The sequence below is a fragment of the Cricetulus griseus genome, chromosome 6, assembly GCF_003668045.3.
Source record: "Cricetulus griseus strain 17A/GY chromosome 6, alternate assembly CriGri-PICRH-1.0, whole genome shotgun sequence".
In the NCBI taxonomy this organism is placed as follows: domain Eukaryota; kingdom Metazoa; phylum Chordata; class Mammalia; order Rodentia; family Cricetidae; genus Cricetulus; species Cricetulus griseus.
Window position 1 is genome coordinate 65,566,534 of NC_048599.1, and position 20,242 is coordinate 65,586,775.

The 20,242-nt window shown below is 40.7% G+C and overlaps 1 protein-coding gene across 1 annotated transcript in view; it reads left to right on the plus strand.

The window, feature by feature from the left end:
- Window positions 1-20,242, plus strand: part of Ryr3 (ryanodine receptor 3) — a 465,461-nt gene that overhangs the window by 284,901 nt on the left and 160,318 nt on the right. Inside the window, 2 exon segments of the mRNA XM_035447052.1 lie at window positions 5,483-5,585; window positions 6,345-6,482. Of these exon segments, the coding sequence (XP_035302943.1) occupies window positions 5,483-5,585; window positions 6,345-6,482 (241 nt within the window).

A 20,242-nucleotide genomic window follows, 5' to 3' on the forward strand; every position in this document is an offset into this window, starting at 1 on the left:
CGGTGGTCCGGTGCAGTGGTGAGAGTGGGGTGTCTCCCACTATAACTGTGTGAGGTCTTATTTGTGATTTGAGTTTTAATAATGTATCTTTTATGAATGTTGGTGCCTTTGTATTTAGGGCATAGATGTTTAGAAGTGAGACTTCTTCCTGATGGATTTTTCCTGTGATGAATATGAAATGACCTTCTTCATCTCTTTTGATTGATTTTAGTTTGAAGACTAACTTGTTAGATACTAGGATAGCTACCCCAGCTCATTTCTTGGGTCCATTTGATTGGAATATCTTACCCCAACCCTATACTCCAAGGTAATGTCTGTCTTTGAATTTGAGGTGTGTTTCTTGTATGCAGCAGAAGGATGGATTCTGTCTTCGTATCCAATTTGTTAGCCTGTGTCATTTTATAGGTGAGTTAAGACCATTAATATTGAGGGAAATGAAGGTCCATTGAGTGTTTATTTTTGTTTGTTTTTGATTTGTTGTTGGTAGCGGTATTGTATGTGGATTTACCCTGCTTTTACTTTTGGGTTTTCGTAAAGTGGGATTATCTATTGCCTATGTTTTTGTGAGTGTAGTTAATTTCCTTAGGTTGGAGTTTTGCTTCCAGTACTTTCTGTAGGGCTGGATTAGTGGTTTCATATTGTTTAAACCTGGTTTTGTCATGGTATATCTTATTTTCTCCATTTATAGTGATTGAAAGCTTTGCTGGGTATAGTAGTCTGGGCTGGCATCCATGTTCTCTCAGAGTTGGTAGAATATCTATCCAGGTCCTTCTGCCTTTCAGAGTTTCCATGGAGAAGTATGGTATAATTCTGATAGGTTTGCCTTTATATGTTACTTGGCCTTTTTCCTTTGCTGCTCTTAATATTCTTTCTTTATTCTGTATGTTTGGTGTTTTAATTATTATGTGACAAGGGGAATTTCTTTTGTGGTCCACTCTATTTGGCGTTCTGTAGGCTTCTTGTACTTTCATTGGCAAGTCTTTCTTTAGGTTGGGAAAGTTTTCTTCTATGATTTTGTTGAATATGTTTTCTGGACCTTTGAGTTAGGTTTCTTCACCTTCTTCTATACTTATTATCCTTAGGTTTGGTCTTTTCACAGTGTCCCATATTTCCTGGATATTTTGTGTTAAGGATTTGTTGGACTTAAGATTTTCTTTGCTTGATGAATTTATTTCCTCTAGTTTATCTTCAGCGTCTGAGATTCTGTCTTCCATCTCTTGTATTCTGTTGGTTATGTTTGCATTTGTGGTTCCTGATTGTTTACTCAGCTTTTCCACTTCCAGCATTCCCTCAGTTTGTGTTTTCTTTATTGTCTCTATTTCAGTTTTCAGGTCCTGAACTGTTTCCTTCAGCTGTTTCATTCTATTTTCTTGGCTTTCCTTGATTTCTTGCATCTTTTTGTTTGTCTTTTCTTCCATTTCTCTGAAGGATTTTCTGCTTTCCTCTCTTAGGGTCTCTATCATCTGCATGAAGTTGTTTTTAAGGTTGCTCTCTTCTGCTCCATCTGTGTTGGGATGTTCATGTCTCGCTGGTGTACAGACCCTAGACTCTGGTGGTGTCATATTGGTTTTGCTGATGCTAGATGTGTTCTTATATTGTCGCCTTCCCATCTCTTCTTCCAGTGTGTGCAGTTGGTGTCACTTCCTTTCCTGGTGTGTATTGGTCTGGGGTTCTCTTCAGGTGGGTGCAATTGGCTCCGATACTTCCATGGGTCTCAAGGTGGGTGCAGGCAGGTCTGAGGCACTGGCTCTCCAGGTGGGCGAGAGCAGGACTGGCACAGAGATGTCAGCAGACTCTGGGTTGCTTGGTCCTCAGGGGCCAATTCAGTTTGCCTGCAGACCCCTGTGCAGGATTTCCTAGAGTGGGCAGGCAGAAGTTGGGCCCAAGTCAGGGGCCAAAGCAGCTCACCTCTGTAATCTCTGCACTATGCACTGTCTGGGGGCACAGTATCCCAGGGATCTCAGCAAAGTCAGGGTACCTGGGTCCTCGGAGACTGATTCAATTTGCCTGCAGACCCCAGGGTGGGATTTCCCCTAGAAATTCTTCCAACCATGAAGTCCTCAACACTTAAGGAAAAGCTCTCTGCCTAGTTGTTGGCATAGCATGTCTGAACCACCAAGGGGAAAAGGTGACCTATTGGATTAAAGTCTCTTTATTTCCAAGCACAACCGGGTGTTACACAGGCCAGAGCTAGGTTAAGAACCCAGCCAGCGCAGCCAGAACAAAGAGAGCGCGGTCCCCCCATGCAGTTCTTTAAGAAGCCCCTCTTACGTCATGCCGGCTTTCCTTCACCCCGCCCAGTCCCCAGGTCCACCTGGTACCTGCCCCAGGACTATTGGGCGGGGCTAGGGTTACTCCCTACAATTCCCCTTTTAGTCTAAGAGAGGATTAAAACTTAATAGTGTAAAATATCCAAAACTAACAATCATAAGGGTGGAATACAAGAATATACAATAATCTGCTATGATACATCCTATGTCTATTCTAGCTAAGTCTTAAAGTCATGTGGAAAAAGTGTCTAACTTGAACACCTTCTTCCAATCCCAACTCTAAACAATAAGAAGGTCATTCTTAACTAGGCTTACACTACCCTAATACACAATAATGGGGAACGGGGGCGTAGCATCTTCTAGGTTACTTCCTGCTGAAACGGGACGAAGATGGTCATGTGGGGGCCCTGTGGAAAAAAAAAACGCTAGTACAGGGAAAGTCTCTAATGAGTTATGTCTAGTCCATGTTAGATGATTTGTTTGATTGAAGATCTACGTTGAAATCCTCAACTTGATTGAAGTCGTTACTCGAGGTTCTGGTTGGAGTGTCAGTCGAAACGGAGTGAGTTGAATCCAGTGTAGTCAGGAAGGTGTAGTCCAATTACTTTTTCGGAGCATGTAGGGATTGCTGTCAGGCTGGGTCTTGATGGCTGTATGGGACTCAAACATAAGTGTCATCAGAGAAATGTTCGCTTGTTTATGTATGTGTACTGGAAAAGGTACCTTGATGAGCCTTGACTAACAACGATTCTGAGAGGGTGTAAAAGAAAAGCCAAGAAAAACAAAGATAGTCCTCTTATTCTTCATTTATTCTGTATTATAGCAATTGGCTTCTTGATATAACACAGAAACTTTTAAATGTTGTTAAATAACATGCTTGGATTTTAGAGTAGGAAAGCCAAACCCAACTCTAAATCCAGTCTCGATTTAGTTGAATAGGGACCAGGAAATGAATAGACATAGAGTTATTCGAGAGACAGCTGTAAATTTTTACCGTATAGCACGTTCCTTTTGTTCGATGGTTATAGCTACGTTCTTTCCTTGAGTATCCATACATGTAATGTCCTTTGACTTATAGAGGGCAGTTCCTCAGAAAATACCTGTCAGTCATCCTTGTCGAGGGGGTTGTCTCCTTCAACTCGAATCTTGATCAATTTTGATGGTATCCAAAGATTTTCTTCTCCTGTGGAGACAAATGGGGGTAAGCCCCTCACGCACGGGGGAAACTCACTGGATTTTCTGGGTGCTCGTTGGCTCTTCAGGTTCGTTTATCGTTGGGCGCCAGATATTGGATTAAAGTCTCTTTATTTCCAAGCACAACCGGGTGTTACACAGGCCAGAGCTAGGTTAAGAACCCAGCCAGCGCAGCCAGAACAAAGAGAGCGCGGTCCCCCCGTGCAGTTCTTTAAGAAGCCCCTCTTACGTCATGCCGGCTTTCCTTCACCCCGCCCTTATGGGCGAGTCCCCAGGTCCACCTGGTACCTGCCCCAGGACTATTGGGCGGGGCTAGGGTTACTCCCTACAGTGACCTCTAACTGTTTCTGCAGTTTCTCCACCTGCTCACTGACCTGCAGTTGTCGGCCAGTATTCCAAAGTCCAGGAGCCTAGCTGGGATTAATGTATACAGCAGAACAACTGCCCCACTTTATCACTAGTGAGGATTGCTCATTTTTCATGACACTTTGTAGTGGTTGCATTTAGGAATATCTTTATATAGACACTGCTTCAGGATTGCAGGGGCTCTGAGAGCAGCCACCAGGTCTCTTCTTGTCAGCTAATGATGAAGTACATTTATTTACTATAACACAGATTTTTTTGGCTTTAATAAATGAACTTCACTATTATCATTTCCCTTTGTAAGTTTGTATGTCTTGTTTGTTTAAAGTATCCATAAATTAGTTGAGTCTCCCTAAACTGCAAGAAAACTACATGGTAAACAAAAAACATCAAGAACAGAATAAAAGAAACGAAAAGAAAGGCAGAGTGAGTACAGAACATAAATCTACATCTCAAAACCAAAACCTAAATAAAGACCCTATACATAAAATTAAAAGCTAGCTGAAACTCCAGAAATCTATCGCATATGTATTATAAACAACTAAAGCTCCAGAAATCTGTTGAGTATATATTAGAAAATGTTTAAGCTGAAAAATAGGCAAAGTACTCCACCAACTAATTTGCAAGTGGATAATTACCTGGTAGAAAAATGGAAGAGAACATAAAAAGAAATCTTTACAAAATATGAAATAAAATTGGTCTTAATGCATGGAAAATAAACTTCAACCTCACCAATTAAATGTGAGTCAAAGCAACAGAGATGTGATATTCTTCACCCATTAAACTGGAAAATATTTGAAAATGTGCTGAGCTCTCATTAGTGTAATAGAGATGCCAAAGTAACATACACTTACATAAATTTGGGATAATGCAAATTGTTGTGAGATTTCTGGGAAGCAATTTACAATTCATATCACAAGCCATTAAATTGTACAGACCTGTTGCTCCACTCATTTTGCTTCTAGTTTTTCCTAAGAAAATAATCTAAAATGTGAACAAAACATATATAAAATATTCAAAGCAACTTTGTTTATAAGAAAAGCAAAAGCAAGTCGAGAAATGGTCTGGTATGTAAAAGCACTTGCCATACAAGTATAAAGATGTGATTTTGAACCCCTAGAACTCTCATAAAAGTTGATGAATAGTGTGAGCATCTGTGATCCCAATGCTCATATGGAGAGAAGGGAAATGGAGACAGGAGAATTCCTGGACATTCACAGGCCAGCTAGCCTGATGTATGAAGTGAAAACCAACGCAAAAAGACCCTGTCTCAGATAAGAAGGAAAGCAAGGACCAACTCCTAAGGTTGTCTTCTGACGTCCACATGCATGCCATGGCTCATATGTGCCCACATTCAGCACACACGTGCACACACACACACACACACACACACACACACACACACACACCATATACTCACAAAAAATGATAGGAATTTGCTACTCTAAATATTCTCCAAATTCTGTACAATTAATAGACAGCCCTTAGTATAAGAAAAAGAGAAAGTTATGTTTGTATGTTGGTCACTTTTACTTCCCCTGCCCTTCAAAAACTTTTAAATAAAAAATTCAAAGACTGTTTGGTGTCTAAGGCATGATCAGAGCTCCTATGACCGACATGGAGTTCAGCTAGCCATTCCTCCTTTGCCCTCACAGATCAACATGCTCCTCAACTTTCACCTGGGAGAGAACTGCCCCTGCCCAGAGGAGATCCGAGAGGAACTGTATGACTTCCATGAGGACCTTCTGGTTCACTGTGGTGAGTTCCTGAGAGATGAGCTAGTGCCCCATCTTCCTTTGTTAGAATGCCAGTGAAGGGTTGAGAAGTTACTCTATGTCTGACCTTATGGTACCAATTGTTCAAACTACACATGTCAGAAAGGATACAGGAAATGTCCCTAGCAGAATGGGAGGATGAAAACCCATTTGCCTAGAAGAATCTTTGTGAGGATACAGAGAAGGAATGAGAAAGTCTCTGGGGAAAAAAGGGGGAGTGAGGAGGATAACTGGTTCTACACTTCACCCAGTTCACTTACAATGAACTTACAATGAATGTTCTCCTAGCCAAGCCAAGATTTTGTCCCTTTGCTTTGTAGCTATTGTAATTGTTTAAGTGGGTTTCAATGCCTTCTGATTCTGAGCCATGGCTTCCATGATTCATATCTGCTGATTTTTAAGTGGGTGGTGGCATTTATGATTCTTGTACGTGGATAAATTAGTAATATGTAGAAAAAAGCTGAGCTCATTTGAAACAATAAATGTTATAGTATTTCTAGAGACTCTAGAGCCCTTTTCAATATGGGTTAGGAAAAGTAAAGTCTTGGGATTATATTTATTTGGTGTTCTGGGACACAGAAAATCATATATTTTAGTAACTATTTGAAAGGCATAATACAGATAAATATTCTTGGAAGGCTACCTGTAATCTCTTGAAAATGTTTCAGAAGGATGGGAAACTGCTTCGTTATATTCTGACAATGTACTGTTTGGATTTGCACTCTGTTCTGTGGCTTGTTAGGGGTTCCCTTGGAGGAAGAAGAGGAGGAGGAGGAGGACACTTCCTGGACAGGGAAACTGCGTGCTTTGGTGTATAAAATCAAGGGCCCACCTAAGCCAGAAAAGGAGCAACCAACAGAGGAAGAGGAACGGTATCCTAGTAAGTGCCTTTCAATCACACTGCTCACAACTCCATGCTCTTTGGAGATTTAATCAAGGTAACTGGTTCCCTCACATGTACTCTAAGACATGTGGAGTCTGTTTAATACCAAAGTAAACACTGAGCATTGTGCTGTCATTGTTGGTAGTCAGTGTTGTGGTTTGTTTTTTTCTCTGCCTTTCCTGTGATCCAATGATTCACTTGTGGACTTTTCTGACACCTGAGGGATCAGCTATTTGGTGTCTGCTCTTATCACCCCTCTACTTAGAAATTCCCCCACAGATTCTGATTTTTCTTTCAACCTTTAAGTGTCATTGAAATATTGTCCTAAGTTGCTCCTCTCTTCTTTGAGAAGTTAGGTAACCTCAACCACTTGACCCTTGTTGAAGGAAGAGCACTGCCTTGCTTAACTGTCTCTAAATGAGTGAGCATTTCAAGAGACAGGTGGTACTCATTATATTACATGTATTATTACATGTAATCAATCTTTTCCTTGTAGGGGGAAATGCTAACCACTCCCACTTGGGGGCTGGCACAGGTGACGCTGAACACGCACACTGGGCGTGGTCAGAGTGAAGTAGCAAGGCTTTAAATATCAGGGCCGAACACATGCCGCTCTCTCTTTTCCCTCTCCTGCCTGGCTGTATAGGACTTCCTAATAAGCCATCTGTTTTCAAACTAGTTCTGACTCCATTGTGATCACATTAATTATGTTTCCACTTTGGTTTCTTGCTACAGATTTAGGAAGTTTATCATTTGTCTAAAGAAGAAAAAAATGTCCCAGGTTCAATGTCATTGCTTTTTGTCTTAGTTCCTGTTTGCATTTATCTTGAAACACACTTTCAGATCACCTACTAAAGAAATAGACTGTCAAGATATGATAGGTGTGTCTGGGGATACCACTTTCGGGGTTCACACATCTTATCTCCCTTTGTATTAACCTTTCATCTTTGTCAGAATATCTCTGAGGAGAATAGATTATTCTCATTTATCAGTGGGAGTCTGAAGCCTCTGAGAGAATATTGGGTAACATGACTCTGGCAATCCTGGTCAGTCCTATCCTATCACCATGGAAAGGTTTTGGCTTTGGGGGTGAGCCAACTGGATTATCGAGCACCCTGAAATAGTGAATAGAGACTCTCTTTGCGGTTGCCACCAAATAAGTACTACAAATAGCTTGCACTGGCCCACATAACTCCTGTAGCACCTTCTGAGAACTGATTCTGTAAGTGCATGCTTTTTTGACAGTATGTTATGAGTAGGGTTCCCACAAAGTGACCATGCCATATGAAGTGAATCAAGTCAGTCAGATTAAATCATTCATCATCTGCCTTTGCAAAGTCTCACTCTGAGGAAGGGTGCATGGATTACTTCCTACACAACTGCTGCTCAACCCTAAAGGAGACCTATCATGTTCTGTCTGCGTGGATAAAACAGATACACCTGCCAGGCCTATCATATGAGACTTTTCGTGTTTGCCATGCTACCTCCCTGACACATGTGGATTTATAAGACATCTAAGTTTTGTGTCCTGAGCCTTCCAAGGTCCCAGAAATAAAGGAAATGGTCAATCAGTCTAAGCAGCACTGGTTGTTATTATGTGGGTTCCCTGAAGAATGTTCCAGCAGTATGGCTGAAATGATATTTTAAGATAAATTCTAGGAAGTTGTTTAATATCCCTCCAGAGAATTGTTTTTAATTGGAGCATATGGAGACAATGTTTCTAAATGTACAGCCAATTGTAAAAATGGTTAAAATCCTATGAATTACTGATAGCTTGTCCATGTCGCTACTTAGATGATTTATCTTGTCAAAAATAATAAAAATTTAGGGGATTATAGTAAATTGACAATTTACCAAATACATCCATAAATGCCAGTTACTAATGTTCCTGTCAGATGTTAGCATTTTTTATTTATTTTTTCATTATTCAGTTGAGGGAAATAGGACTCAAAAGAATCCAGAGATACTAGTTCAGTGATTCTTCTTTCCATCTTGGGTCCAGAAAATGTTCCTGGCTACTTATTAACAGAAATCTGAGATCACTAAATCAAGTGAAGCTGTGGCTTCACTTCAGGTCTACTCTTCCCATAGTGCCATGCTGTCTCCTACATCTGAGGTTAATAACTATTGTGAGTGGTCACTTATGAAGAAAGTCAGAACCCAATACCATTCAGAATTTTAACCCTGAAAAGTCAATGAAGCCAAAAATAATTTGAACTGGAAATCATCAGGTAAGGTAATGGTGACCCCTCCCTGAGATTTGCTTCTATGAGCTGCTAGTGTGGATCAGATGGGCTCAGGAAAGACAAAACAAAACTGTTCTGAGACTCATTTGAATGCTGCTAAGTAGCTCTGTGTTAAAGAGATTTGCTTAAGTTAACTGCAAGCCATAGCATCAATGAAAACTCTCACAGTCTCATCAAAGAGCTATGGGATAATGAAATGATATAGCAGCAGCCCATCATACTAGGTCACATTTTTATGTCTCTGTCTAGCACATCCATAAGAGAGCCCTTGCACAATAAGACTGGACTGCAAACTGCAGTTAAAACCGGATTTCCTTAAATATAAATGTGTAGCTGTAGCAACTGAGTTATTTCTCCAGAAGCGATCAAACAGCTGTTTCTGTTGAGTTCTAAAGTTAAGAAAATGAAAATCAGCTATCATATTGTACAGATAAAATGAGATGCACTTATGCCTTCTCCATGGGAGATGGTGATCCTCATCTTCTCTGTATGAAGAAACGTCCCAAGGATATTATGCTCTCAAGCAATACAAGCAAAGGAGACAGAGCCCCCTGCTATCATTAGAGACCATGTGCTGACCCATTGTAATTCAGCTGTGGGGAACAGCATTAAGAACTGGATGTAGGGGTGAGTCTGTAAAGGCAGTGACCTGTACTCCGTCCTCAGCCTGTGCTGTTTGTGAAAACTCTGCCTCTCACAGAGCTGGGCTGACATCCCTGTCCCTGGGACACACTTGCTGTCCTCGGCTACTCTTCTCACAAAGACCAGACCAGAGGTGTCCCTAGAGATGACTACAAATCCATCAAGTTCCAGAGCTGCTACCTGGGAAAGCTTGTACCTTGTCACTGAATGCGATAACAGCTCTAGGCCAAAATTCTCTCCAGGTGAATGCTACAGCTTGTTTATGAATCCTACTGGGCAGAGAATGTGTTCTTTACAACCAGAATAAGTCATGGGCTCGGGTACAAATGAATGACAAGATTGCCACACCTATCGTGGTAGTTCTGTGGTTTTATTATTTAGAAATTATAGAAAATAAGTATAATGTTATCTCAGGTGACATCATTAGACTCATTTTCTAAAATTTCTAAATTCTCTCCAAATAGCTACTCTCTCTCTCTCTCTCTCTCTCTCTCTCTCTCTCTCTCTCTCTCACACACACACACACACACACACACACACACACACACACACACACACCAGGGAGAGAGTCAGCCCTTCTCTATGAAGTCTTTCTTCTGTTTGTTCCCCTCCCTCCTGCCCCAACATATCATGCAAACTCTAATAGGACACGCATGACTTCCCTCTTTATTGGTTTTTTTTTTTTTCACTTTTCCTCACTGGGTCTTAATGTGGGAATTTTTTTTCTATATTCATTCTATTATCCTAATGTTTGTTTGTTTGTTTTTTATTTTACCTATAACTATGTATTAGTCGGTTAAGGCTCACAAGCATGGAAAAGTGAGGCCTGGGATGTAAATGTGGAATTGGGTCTGGAAAGAGAACTCTTTCAGTAATGAGGCTGGATTGTGGTATTAAAATACAAAGTGGGGCTGGAGAGATGGCTCAGTGGTTAAGAACACTAGCTGGTCTTCATGAGGTCCTGAGTTCCATTCCCAGCAACCACATAATGGCTCACAACCAGCTGTAATGAGATCTAGTGCCCTCTTCTGACCTGCAGGGATACATGCAGACAGAACACTGTATACATAATAAATAAATAAATCCTTAAAAGGTAAAATAAAATACAAAGTACACTTCATGGCCAGAGGAGGGTTTGGAAGTAGTGTAAGAGTGTGAACAGGCAGATAAAATAGACAGCCAGTTAGACAGCCTGGTCTTAAGTTCTTGTTCTGCCTCACTTCTGTAAGGGTTAACATATGATAGCTTTGTGCCTCAGTTCTTACCTGTAAAGTGAAAAGATACTAAATGCGTATCTCACTGGGTCACTATAAGAATTAAATTCTTTAGTATATGCAAAGGGTCTTACAGTGTATCTAGCAGTGTTTAATTTTGACTGGTTTTTGCTCCTAAAATATTTGGTGATTGCCTGCCATAATTTAGGCATGTTTGGGGCACCAGTGAAGTCCGTTTCAGAAAAAGTCTTTCAATCAAGGATTTCACTCATCCCTGCTGCAACAAGACATTGGAGCCGAGGAAACAGAAATTCTCTGGGTGAAGCAACTTGAAGTGTAGCAGACAGTATGGTGCCTCAAATGATTTCAACAGGCCATGTACAAATATGGAATGTACAAACACATAAAGTAGGAAAGGAAAATACTGGTTACAGATGGGGTTAAAGATGCTGGTGAGCTAAGCTTCGATCAGGAAATAGGGATTATTGGAGTGGAACCAGACTGATCACATAGTCCTCCAAAGCAGCCAGGGATGGCAAAAAAAAAAAAAAAAAAAAAAAAAAGAACCAGAGAAACCCAGATATGAGAAGGACTTGGGGTTAGAACTCACTGTATTGGCTCCCTGGCAGGAGCCTGGTAGCCACAAGTATGAAACAGGAACTTCTGGGGTGCGTGTATGTAATCAATGGTGGGACCTCTATGTTGGCAATCTGTGTTTTAGAGCAGGGGGGAAATATATCAGGAGATAGAAACTCTAACATATACTGAGTGAGTCCTTTGTACCTGGTACTGTCCTGGATGCTTCATGTCACCTCTCTTGACTTTTTCCTCACAACAAGCAACCAAGTGCAGTGACCCCCCCTCCCCTGCTTCCCATTTTACACATCAAGTGTTTATACCTGAGTAAAGATGGTGGGCTCAGGTTGCCCAGTCCTCTGTGGTTTTGTCTCAGCTTCACCTTCATTTCAGCTGTTTCTCCTCCATGTTAATCACTGCTCTATTGCTGTGAAGAGACACCATGACCAAGGCAACTTTAAAAAGAAAGCATTTAATGGAGCGCTTGCTGACAGTTGAGGGTGAGTTCACCGCCATCATGGAGGGGACCATGGTGGCAGACAGACAGGCATGGCACTGGAGTGGTAGCTAAAAGCTTACATTCTGATCCACAAGCTGGAGATAGAGCAAGGCTGAGTCTGGTATAGGCTTTTGGAACCTCAAAGCCCACTCCTAATGACTCACCTTCTCCAACAAGGCCACACTTAATCCTTCCCTACTCAGTTCCACAAAGGACCAGGCAGGTGTTCAAATACCTGAACCTCTGAGGGCCTTTCTCATTCACACTGTCACAACTCCCTTCCCCCAGCCAGATCAGCAAACACTCTCTGTCCCTAATGTGCTCTTTTCCCTGTCACATCATCATCAGTCATGTAATCGCCTGTACATTTTGAGAAAGTGATTATGAGGCTGGATGACTGATTTCAAAAACAACAGGCTAATTATCTCTTTATGATGGATGAGACCCCTGGGAGCCAGAGAGCAGAGTCTTGCTGGAACGTTGGAATACAGTTTCACGGGTGGCTCCGTAGTGCTGCTTCTGACTCCGAAGAAGTACCCAGGTGGTGAGGAAAGCAGGGCGGTGGGTGAGCACACTTGTTTCTACCCATGTATGTGTGAGGCTCTCATGCGGTCTGAGTAGCCATTCTATCCTACTTGACTAGCTCCAGGTCAATAAGAGACCCTGTCCTAATAAACAAGGTAAAGAAGACTCAGGGTTGGCTTCTGACTTTCACGGACATGCTTATGAACAAGCACACACTCCTGTACACATACACAAACTCATACATGTACACAAGCACACATACACTCACAAGAAAACAGAGGAAGGGAAATTCAGAGACAGATCTAGCACTTATACACAGCAGCCAGATGACTGCACACAGTCTTTCCTGAAACCTAGGCTCCAAGTTGGCCAGGCCAGTGTGAAAGTTCAGTGGGGTCCACAGCCTGTTGTAAACAATCTAAAACCTCCACATCCCACTCTTAGCTCTCATTTCCTTGGATGCCTTAGGAGACCAGCTATTTACAAGAATCCCCTCCCATTCATTACATTGAAATATTCTTTAACAAACAGTAAAGTGAGGGTTAATCTAGTAAGGGCTATGATGATGGAGAAATTTGGTCACTGTCCCATCTGTCTTTTCTGTTCTTGTGTGATGGTTATGAGGATTGAAGGCTAATTCAGATGTAGTATTTAACACATTGCTGAACACACAGGAAATGCTAGATAAACTATGGCTATTATCATTGCCATGAGAAGAGTAATAACTGGCAAGGTGCTGAAACTCTTGCCCTACTCCTAGGCTAGGGGAACCAGACAGAGAAAAACAAGCATGAATGCTCCAAAAGCACACAGAGAGCTGGGGCATGCGCTGCTGCTGTGAGCCCTCAGCCAGCCTCACACCACCAGTGGATGTTCTTTGTGCTCCAGTAACACACATTAAGCACAGCAGTTTGCTTGTTGCCCAAGAACAATGCCCAGTGTCTTGAAAGGCTTTTCTTATATTTCAGACACCTTGATATATCATTCTCAGTGATATCCCACAGCACTGTGTTCTTGCTAAATAAGGTAAACTAGTCCCAACTGTAGATCCTGGGTCTGAGAAACATTGGGAAAGCACAGCGAAATTGGCCTGATGAATTTTCCTAAAGTTAAGTCCATAGAAGTCCCTGGCCTTCCCCAATGCAAAGCAGTAGATAGTTGACCATTTTGTAAGTTTGACCTGAAGAAGCCCCAGGACAGAGAGCATAGAGGACACAAGTCCCCTCCCCAGTAAACATGGGAAGCTGAATGGAAGAGTATGTGACTGTGCAGTGTGACCTCTGACAGTTTCCACCCCACCAGGAGTCACGACAGTCATCACAAAGGCCATGGAGTTCCCACAGCTCATCTCCTCCATGTAGGTGATGAGTGGTGCACACTGACACTTTAATAATGGTCACTTCCTGCCAGCAGAGACTGCTAGAATTCTGAGATTTTGTTTTATTTCTTCAATCTTGGGTTTTACTTATAGGAAAAGCAAGCTGAATAACATTGAAATTGGACACTAAAAGTGGTAGTAAAATTCTTGCAACTTACCCATTTAGCTCAGTAAAGCCACAGGCTTTCATTTACTGCTTGAATAAATTAGTGCCACACTTTCAAGAGCACAGTGCATCGTGTAGACATATACTTGTAGAAGCAGACAAAGATACAGAGAGGTAGATGACTTGTCTGAGGACACACAGCTGGCCCTGCCCAGTGCTCTTGTTTCTATACCATAATCTTCAAGTGGAATTTTATAGGGTGATTTTATTTTATTGGTAAAGAAAAATGAGGCTCTGAGAAAGTGATATGACTAAGAGCATCAGGAAAAGAACTAACACTTTATGGGTTTTAGGATTTTACATCTGAATCTATTTTGTGACTTATTAAGAGAGTGTCTAGACAGTAGGCATAATATAAGTTTAAGGTACTAATAAAAACAACATTTTCTGAGTGTTATGAAGGTAAGCAACTTGAAATGATAAAGTACAAGCAATAGATTCTAGCAGCCTGGAGCACCACCATTTGCCAACCATAATGTTAGCTAAGGTCTTAGTCTCTGTGTGTTTCTATTTTCTTTGTAAAAGGAAAATAACAAAGAAGGATTTGCTAAAATAGTGCTGAGTTTAATGTTCTGAAGCCTAGAAGTCCGCATCTACCTTGGCTTCTGCACTGAGTGTAAAAAGCATAGGTTGTCCAAACTTCCTTTCCATATATATCATATCAATGCTCTTAGCAAACAAGAAACAGAAAACCCAGTTTGGGGAGAGAACCCAGAGAGGGGCCACACTGACAGACAATACTGTGGGGTTAGAGATGGAGCTAGCCACTGTCATGGACTGATCCAGTAGTTGTGCTCACTCCTTCCACTGTCCCCTCATTCCAGTTATGTTTTTAGACCAGCAGTGGCCTGCCAGCTACACTCTGGACCTTAAGCCCACTCCTTACCAAGTTCAAAGAATGAGAAAAATAGCTTCTCCTAATGTTCTAATCAAGGGTCCTGAGACCACCTTTGATTGATTGGCAAAGTTGGTTATAAGCCAATCCATGATTCAACAGCAACTTTGACCATGAAAATAGTAGATTCTAGTTAACACAAGTTAACAGAACCTATGTTTGAAATAAAGTTGGGTCCTTGAGAAGTAGAAAACATAAAAATAGAGAAGGACCCTACACAAAACAGGAATGCTACTAAGACAAAAGAGCCAGGTGGGGTCTGCCTGGTGATGTGTATGGTGTCTGTCAACTTCAGCATCATCACTTACTCAGTGTTGGTCTTAGTGGAGATGTAGGCTGTAATAGCTCTTGATGTTCAGAGGTAGAGGCAAAGCAAACTTCATGAAAGACCTAGTGAGCACTGTGTATGATCTCTGTCCATCAACCCATAACAGCTCTACAATGGGTATTCTCTGTGCTTAATGTTAGTTCTAGCTTGGTCTTAAACTCCAGGCCAGTTGAATGGAGACCTCAGCTTTGTGAACAACCTGACAGTCTTAGCCTCAAAAAGGAGTTTAAAAAAAATCCTCCACACAAAACCTAGAATCAGTTACAGTAAAGAAGCTTCCTACTTGCTTATATGGCAAGTTACCATAAGTCTCCCAGTCCCACAAACAGCACAAATTTATTATGTTAGTCTAATGTGACTGAGCAGGATTACATTCCTGGAGGGTTATTCCTTGGTTTTTCCATCTTCTAGAGGACCACTGCATCCTTTGGGTAGTGAACGGTTCAGCTAAGACCTCTGTCTCTGTTATTCTTTTCTGACTCTCTTGCCTCTTCTGTCAAAGACTCTTGAGATGAACACACAAGCCATTCGCATAATAATCCCTTTGGCTCAGAATCTTCCACTTAGTCACATCTGCAGAGTCCCTTTTGATGTGTAAGGTAACACAACTTCTACAAATTGGGATATAGACATCTTTGCACAGTTAGGGATCCATTGTTCAATCTAGGAACAATGGGAAAGAAGAAAGCAGAGTTCAAAATGTAATCTCCAGCACCATCATTACCACAGCCCCTCAAGCTGGGGGCCTACAGATGCTGTTGTCAAATGCTGCAATAGTAAATCCCCAACTCCTAGCTGCTCATTTTTTATTGAAAATAGATTTTTTATACAGTATATTCTGATTATGGTTTCCTTCCCACCCCCAAGTTCCTCCCAGTTCCTCCCAGTTCCTCCCCAACTTCCCCACCCAACCAAATCCAGTCTTTCTTTCTGCTTCTCTTCAGAATACAAACAGGCATCTTACATTTGGAAATTAGACACACCTGTTCACACCTCCAGACTGTCTATATCTGCCTTTCAATCCCCTGGAATGATAAAATAGGTGCACATCATTTAAATGCACATAATTTTCTTTTCCATTGTACTATGAACATTATAAATCATTTTCTGAGTTTAACCTAAGTACAGTGCAGTTTCGTTTATTTCTTTTCCTCAGTGTAATTGGAAATTTTTTTCTTCCAAGCTGACCCAGATTTAAGAATACTCACAGACTTTTAGCAGCACAGGTGTGGGATTTGCTTTGCCAGTGGCTGACCTCTACCCTTGGATAGTAATCATGTAGTTCATCGAGTGAGGGTCATTTGGTTTGTCATCTAAATTTGGAGAGAGACGAAAAGACGCATCCTGAGGAGTATTTGAAAGTTCCAGACTCCTGCAGCCTTAGCATGGAAACATGCCCTGTGAGAGCAAATGACCCTTCGTTTGTGGTAGCTGGCACTGGAAGCTGGTTGTTTGACTACTTAAAGGAAAGGTCTTGTGACAACAGTAGATGACAAGGGAGTTTTCCTATAAGGATCACATGTGGATGGCTTAGAGTTCTGAAATCAAAGAAACAGGTTATAAAATGACTGGTGGAGGCAGTAAACAACTGAATCACACCCCAAATGATGCACTGAGCTTGGCTCTAATAGGAAGACCCACTAACCTTGTTTCTGTGCAGAATCTATGATTGTATGACTCATCCAAAGGTCCAGGAGTGAAGAAGCTATTGTCTTCTAAGATGTCCCCTAGCCATCAAGCCTTTCTAAGCAACACAGTAATAGCATATTGCCATTCTGTGTTAGCTTGAATAATCATTTTAAATGTGGTATATAGGTCTTATATTTGAGAAAATTGCCTATCTATAATTACACCAATTATAAAAATGGGGTGAATTAGAATGTTAATAGTAATAATCCCATCAGGGAAATCACAATTCACTTCCCTCAATGTTTTGTTAGACAGTTTGCTTTATTTTGCTCATCACAAAGCAGAGGCTTAGTTCTACATCTCCCTTGGTTCATCCTTTCCTCTATTCTGTTCTTCTTGGAATAAGTATTATTGCTTTCTAAAGGCTCCATGAGATGAACCATCAGGTGCACTTGGCAGCTCCCTGTTGAAGTGATGGAAATCTGAAGTCAGAACTGTTCTGATGAAGGCTTTATTTTTTATTTTACTTATTAAGTTGTTTTTAATTATTGACAATTACATTCACAGATATAATGAATATAACATATCCAGCCCATCTCCTTTTTCCTACTCCCCCTGCATATTCCCTCAACATGTCTCCCTACTAATTTCAAGTCTTTTTTTCTTTTTTCTAGATGTTTATTTTATTTTTTATGTCTTTGAGTTGGTATATGCACCTAAGTGCCAGTGCTCACAGAGGCCAGGATGATCAGATATCACTAAAACTGGAGTTACAGGTGGTTCTGAGTCACCCAACATGGGTGCTAAGAACTGAACTCAGGTCCTGTACAAGAGCAGTGTGTGCTCTCAACCATTGAGACATCCCTCCTTTTTATTTCTTTTCTGGCTTTTATGAAGGGGTCTTATTGTTTTGTTTTGGTTTTCAGACAAATCATGAAGTTCAGTTAGTGCTGTCTGTAGGTGCATGGGCATAGGGCCACCCATTGGAGCACAGAAAAAATTACCAGTAGAAACACCCCCCAAAAAAGAATGATTCTCCCTTCTCTAGCAGCAATCAACTAGCAATGGGTCTTCATTAAGGGGTGGGACCTGGAGCATACCTCCCCTATCTATGCCAGAACTGAGATGGTTTGATCTAGTGCAAATAACCACAGCTGTGGCTATGATGAATTATAATTCATGTTGGTGATGGCCGTGTCATGTCTTAAAGATAGCATTTCATTGTACCCCTCCTCATCCTCTAGCTCTCCCACTCTTCATACCCCCTCTCCCATGACATTTACTGAACCCTGGTGGAGGGCAGAATATTTAATTAAAATATCCCATTTAGGGCTGAGCACTTTGTCTCTTCTTTTCAGCACTTTTAGCAGTTATTAATCTCTGCACTAACTGCAAAAGTAAGCTTTTCTGACCAAGGTGGAGTCACCCAGGTTTATTGGTATAAGCATAAATATTTAGAAGCCAATTTAACCACATGCCCAAATACCTTACATATATTATTGAATTTCCTCAACTAATACCCTAGGAGCAATAATAGTGTTCTGAAATGGTTTCATAAAGGCACTTAATTCAATCTTGGGCACCTAGAAAATCCCCATAAAATAGCCTTTGATTAAGAAGCTAATTTAGAAGTGGCACAACAGGAGATAACTTGGTTTTCAGTCAAGGACAGTCAGAAACATGTGTGTAACATATGTCCTGTTTCCTGGAAGCTCACTGATGCTACAGTGAAACTCCCGAAGCTTATAGCCATGGTTTCTATTACTACTGAGACAACCTGCATTGATGAAGATATGCTGATATTAAGATTGAAGAATTAAGTCCCCTGCCCCCACCCACAGCCTGCCCATTCCTCATGGGCCCCATGTGGGCTACAGATCCAGCCAAATACAGCCACACAGCTACTGCATAGCACAGGCCCAGCCCCTCCCTTCTCTGAAGATGACTGGTCTTAAACGAAAACTTAGCCCAATTAAGGGGAAATTTTTCAGAGTCCTTCAAGTTAGCAGGGAGCACTTTAGTGCCTGTGAATAATGGTCAGAGCCCTTAACCTCCAGGATTCAATTTTCAAAATAATCACTCTTTAATCCTCGCTCTATTTCTCAATATAAGGAGTACTACTCTCATGCACTCACCATTAATCCATCCAGAAGCAAGCCCCAAAATACCCTTCAACTGTAGCTCACTATATGAAGAGCTTGGCTCACTGATCAGAATCACACAGCCTGGTAGAGTGGGGTTCACCTGAGCTGGAGGAAAAAATCTTTCTTTACTTTCCAGAAATGGCCTTTGTTTCATAATGGACCCTGTCCATCCAGCAGTGACTGTCAAAGCATTTGTTTGGATGGATCTTTACATTCCTAAATATTACACATTGTCTTACAGCTCTAACCCAGGATATTTACAACTATCAGTATTTACTTAGTTAGAAATTAAAACTACAATATGTTATAATATTACCAGTCATCTAAAAATATTATACAGCTACATATTTAATAATGTATTTCCATAAAAACAACCACATTTTCTTTTGAAAAGAACTAACAAAATAATTTGCTTTTATTTTTTTATAAATGTATCATCTTAAAGGCAGCTGGATTGTCATACTTCACAAATAATGGAGAAAATGGCCTCAAATAGAAATATAATTGGGAGAGAACTAATAATTCTGTTATTGCTACAGTTGTAGAGTCTTTCCTAATAACTTAATAGTGGATTCTCAAAAGTTAGTTGAAATATAGAAATTCAAATAATTTAGTTTTATGCCTTATTACATAACTGACAGCTGTCACAAGAGGGAGAGTCAAATTTCTTTAAGAGGGGTATCCCCTGATAGATGATCACAATCCAGTGGAAGGCCATATATCCAAGAATATAAGGACAGCATAAATTGGACTTAATGGGTTTTGAAAAAGAAAGGGAGAGAATACAAAGTTGGGTAAGTAAGGATGAGGGGGGCAGATGAACCTGGAAAGAGTTAGAGGATGAGTAAATAAAATCAAAATACATAGTGCATCAACTGAAATGAAGACCACTGGGCTATATTGCTTGTTGGCTGTCACTACTACATATTTTTTGTAACTACATGAGTTGTTTTATGGAAATCATTATTTCCTTGAGTGATACAGTTATCAGCTGTTGACACAGTTCATTATAAAATGTTTTCAAATCACATTTGCTAATATCAATAACTTAATCAGTGGATCTTTAAGTGTTGAGAAGCTGTCAAAGCTCACAGTTGCAGATAAATGTTTGCCAGAATTCTGGTTTTCACTTGAAATTCAAATTTACTTATTGGCAGTAAATACTATCATTTAAAGTGAAAAACTTATTTCTTTTTGGATAAAATATGTTATCCAAGGCCAATTAGCCACAGGTTGCTTTCCTTCTCATTTAAATGTTATTCCATCATACAAACAGCTAGTTTAGCTGGTAACTCAACCACATGCAAATGTTTTTCCTCAAGAAAAAACATTTAGTGCTGATGTACACCTTTGTGCTTATCACCATTGTTTCTTCAAGATTAAATGTTATCATCTTTAGAGGTTTATTGATAAGATTCTTAATTCTAACATCAAGACATTCTGATGTAAAATTGGCTGTTTTCCCTGGCAGATGATAAGGAATACAGTTGAGTCTTGCTGACTTCTTTGTTTTCA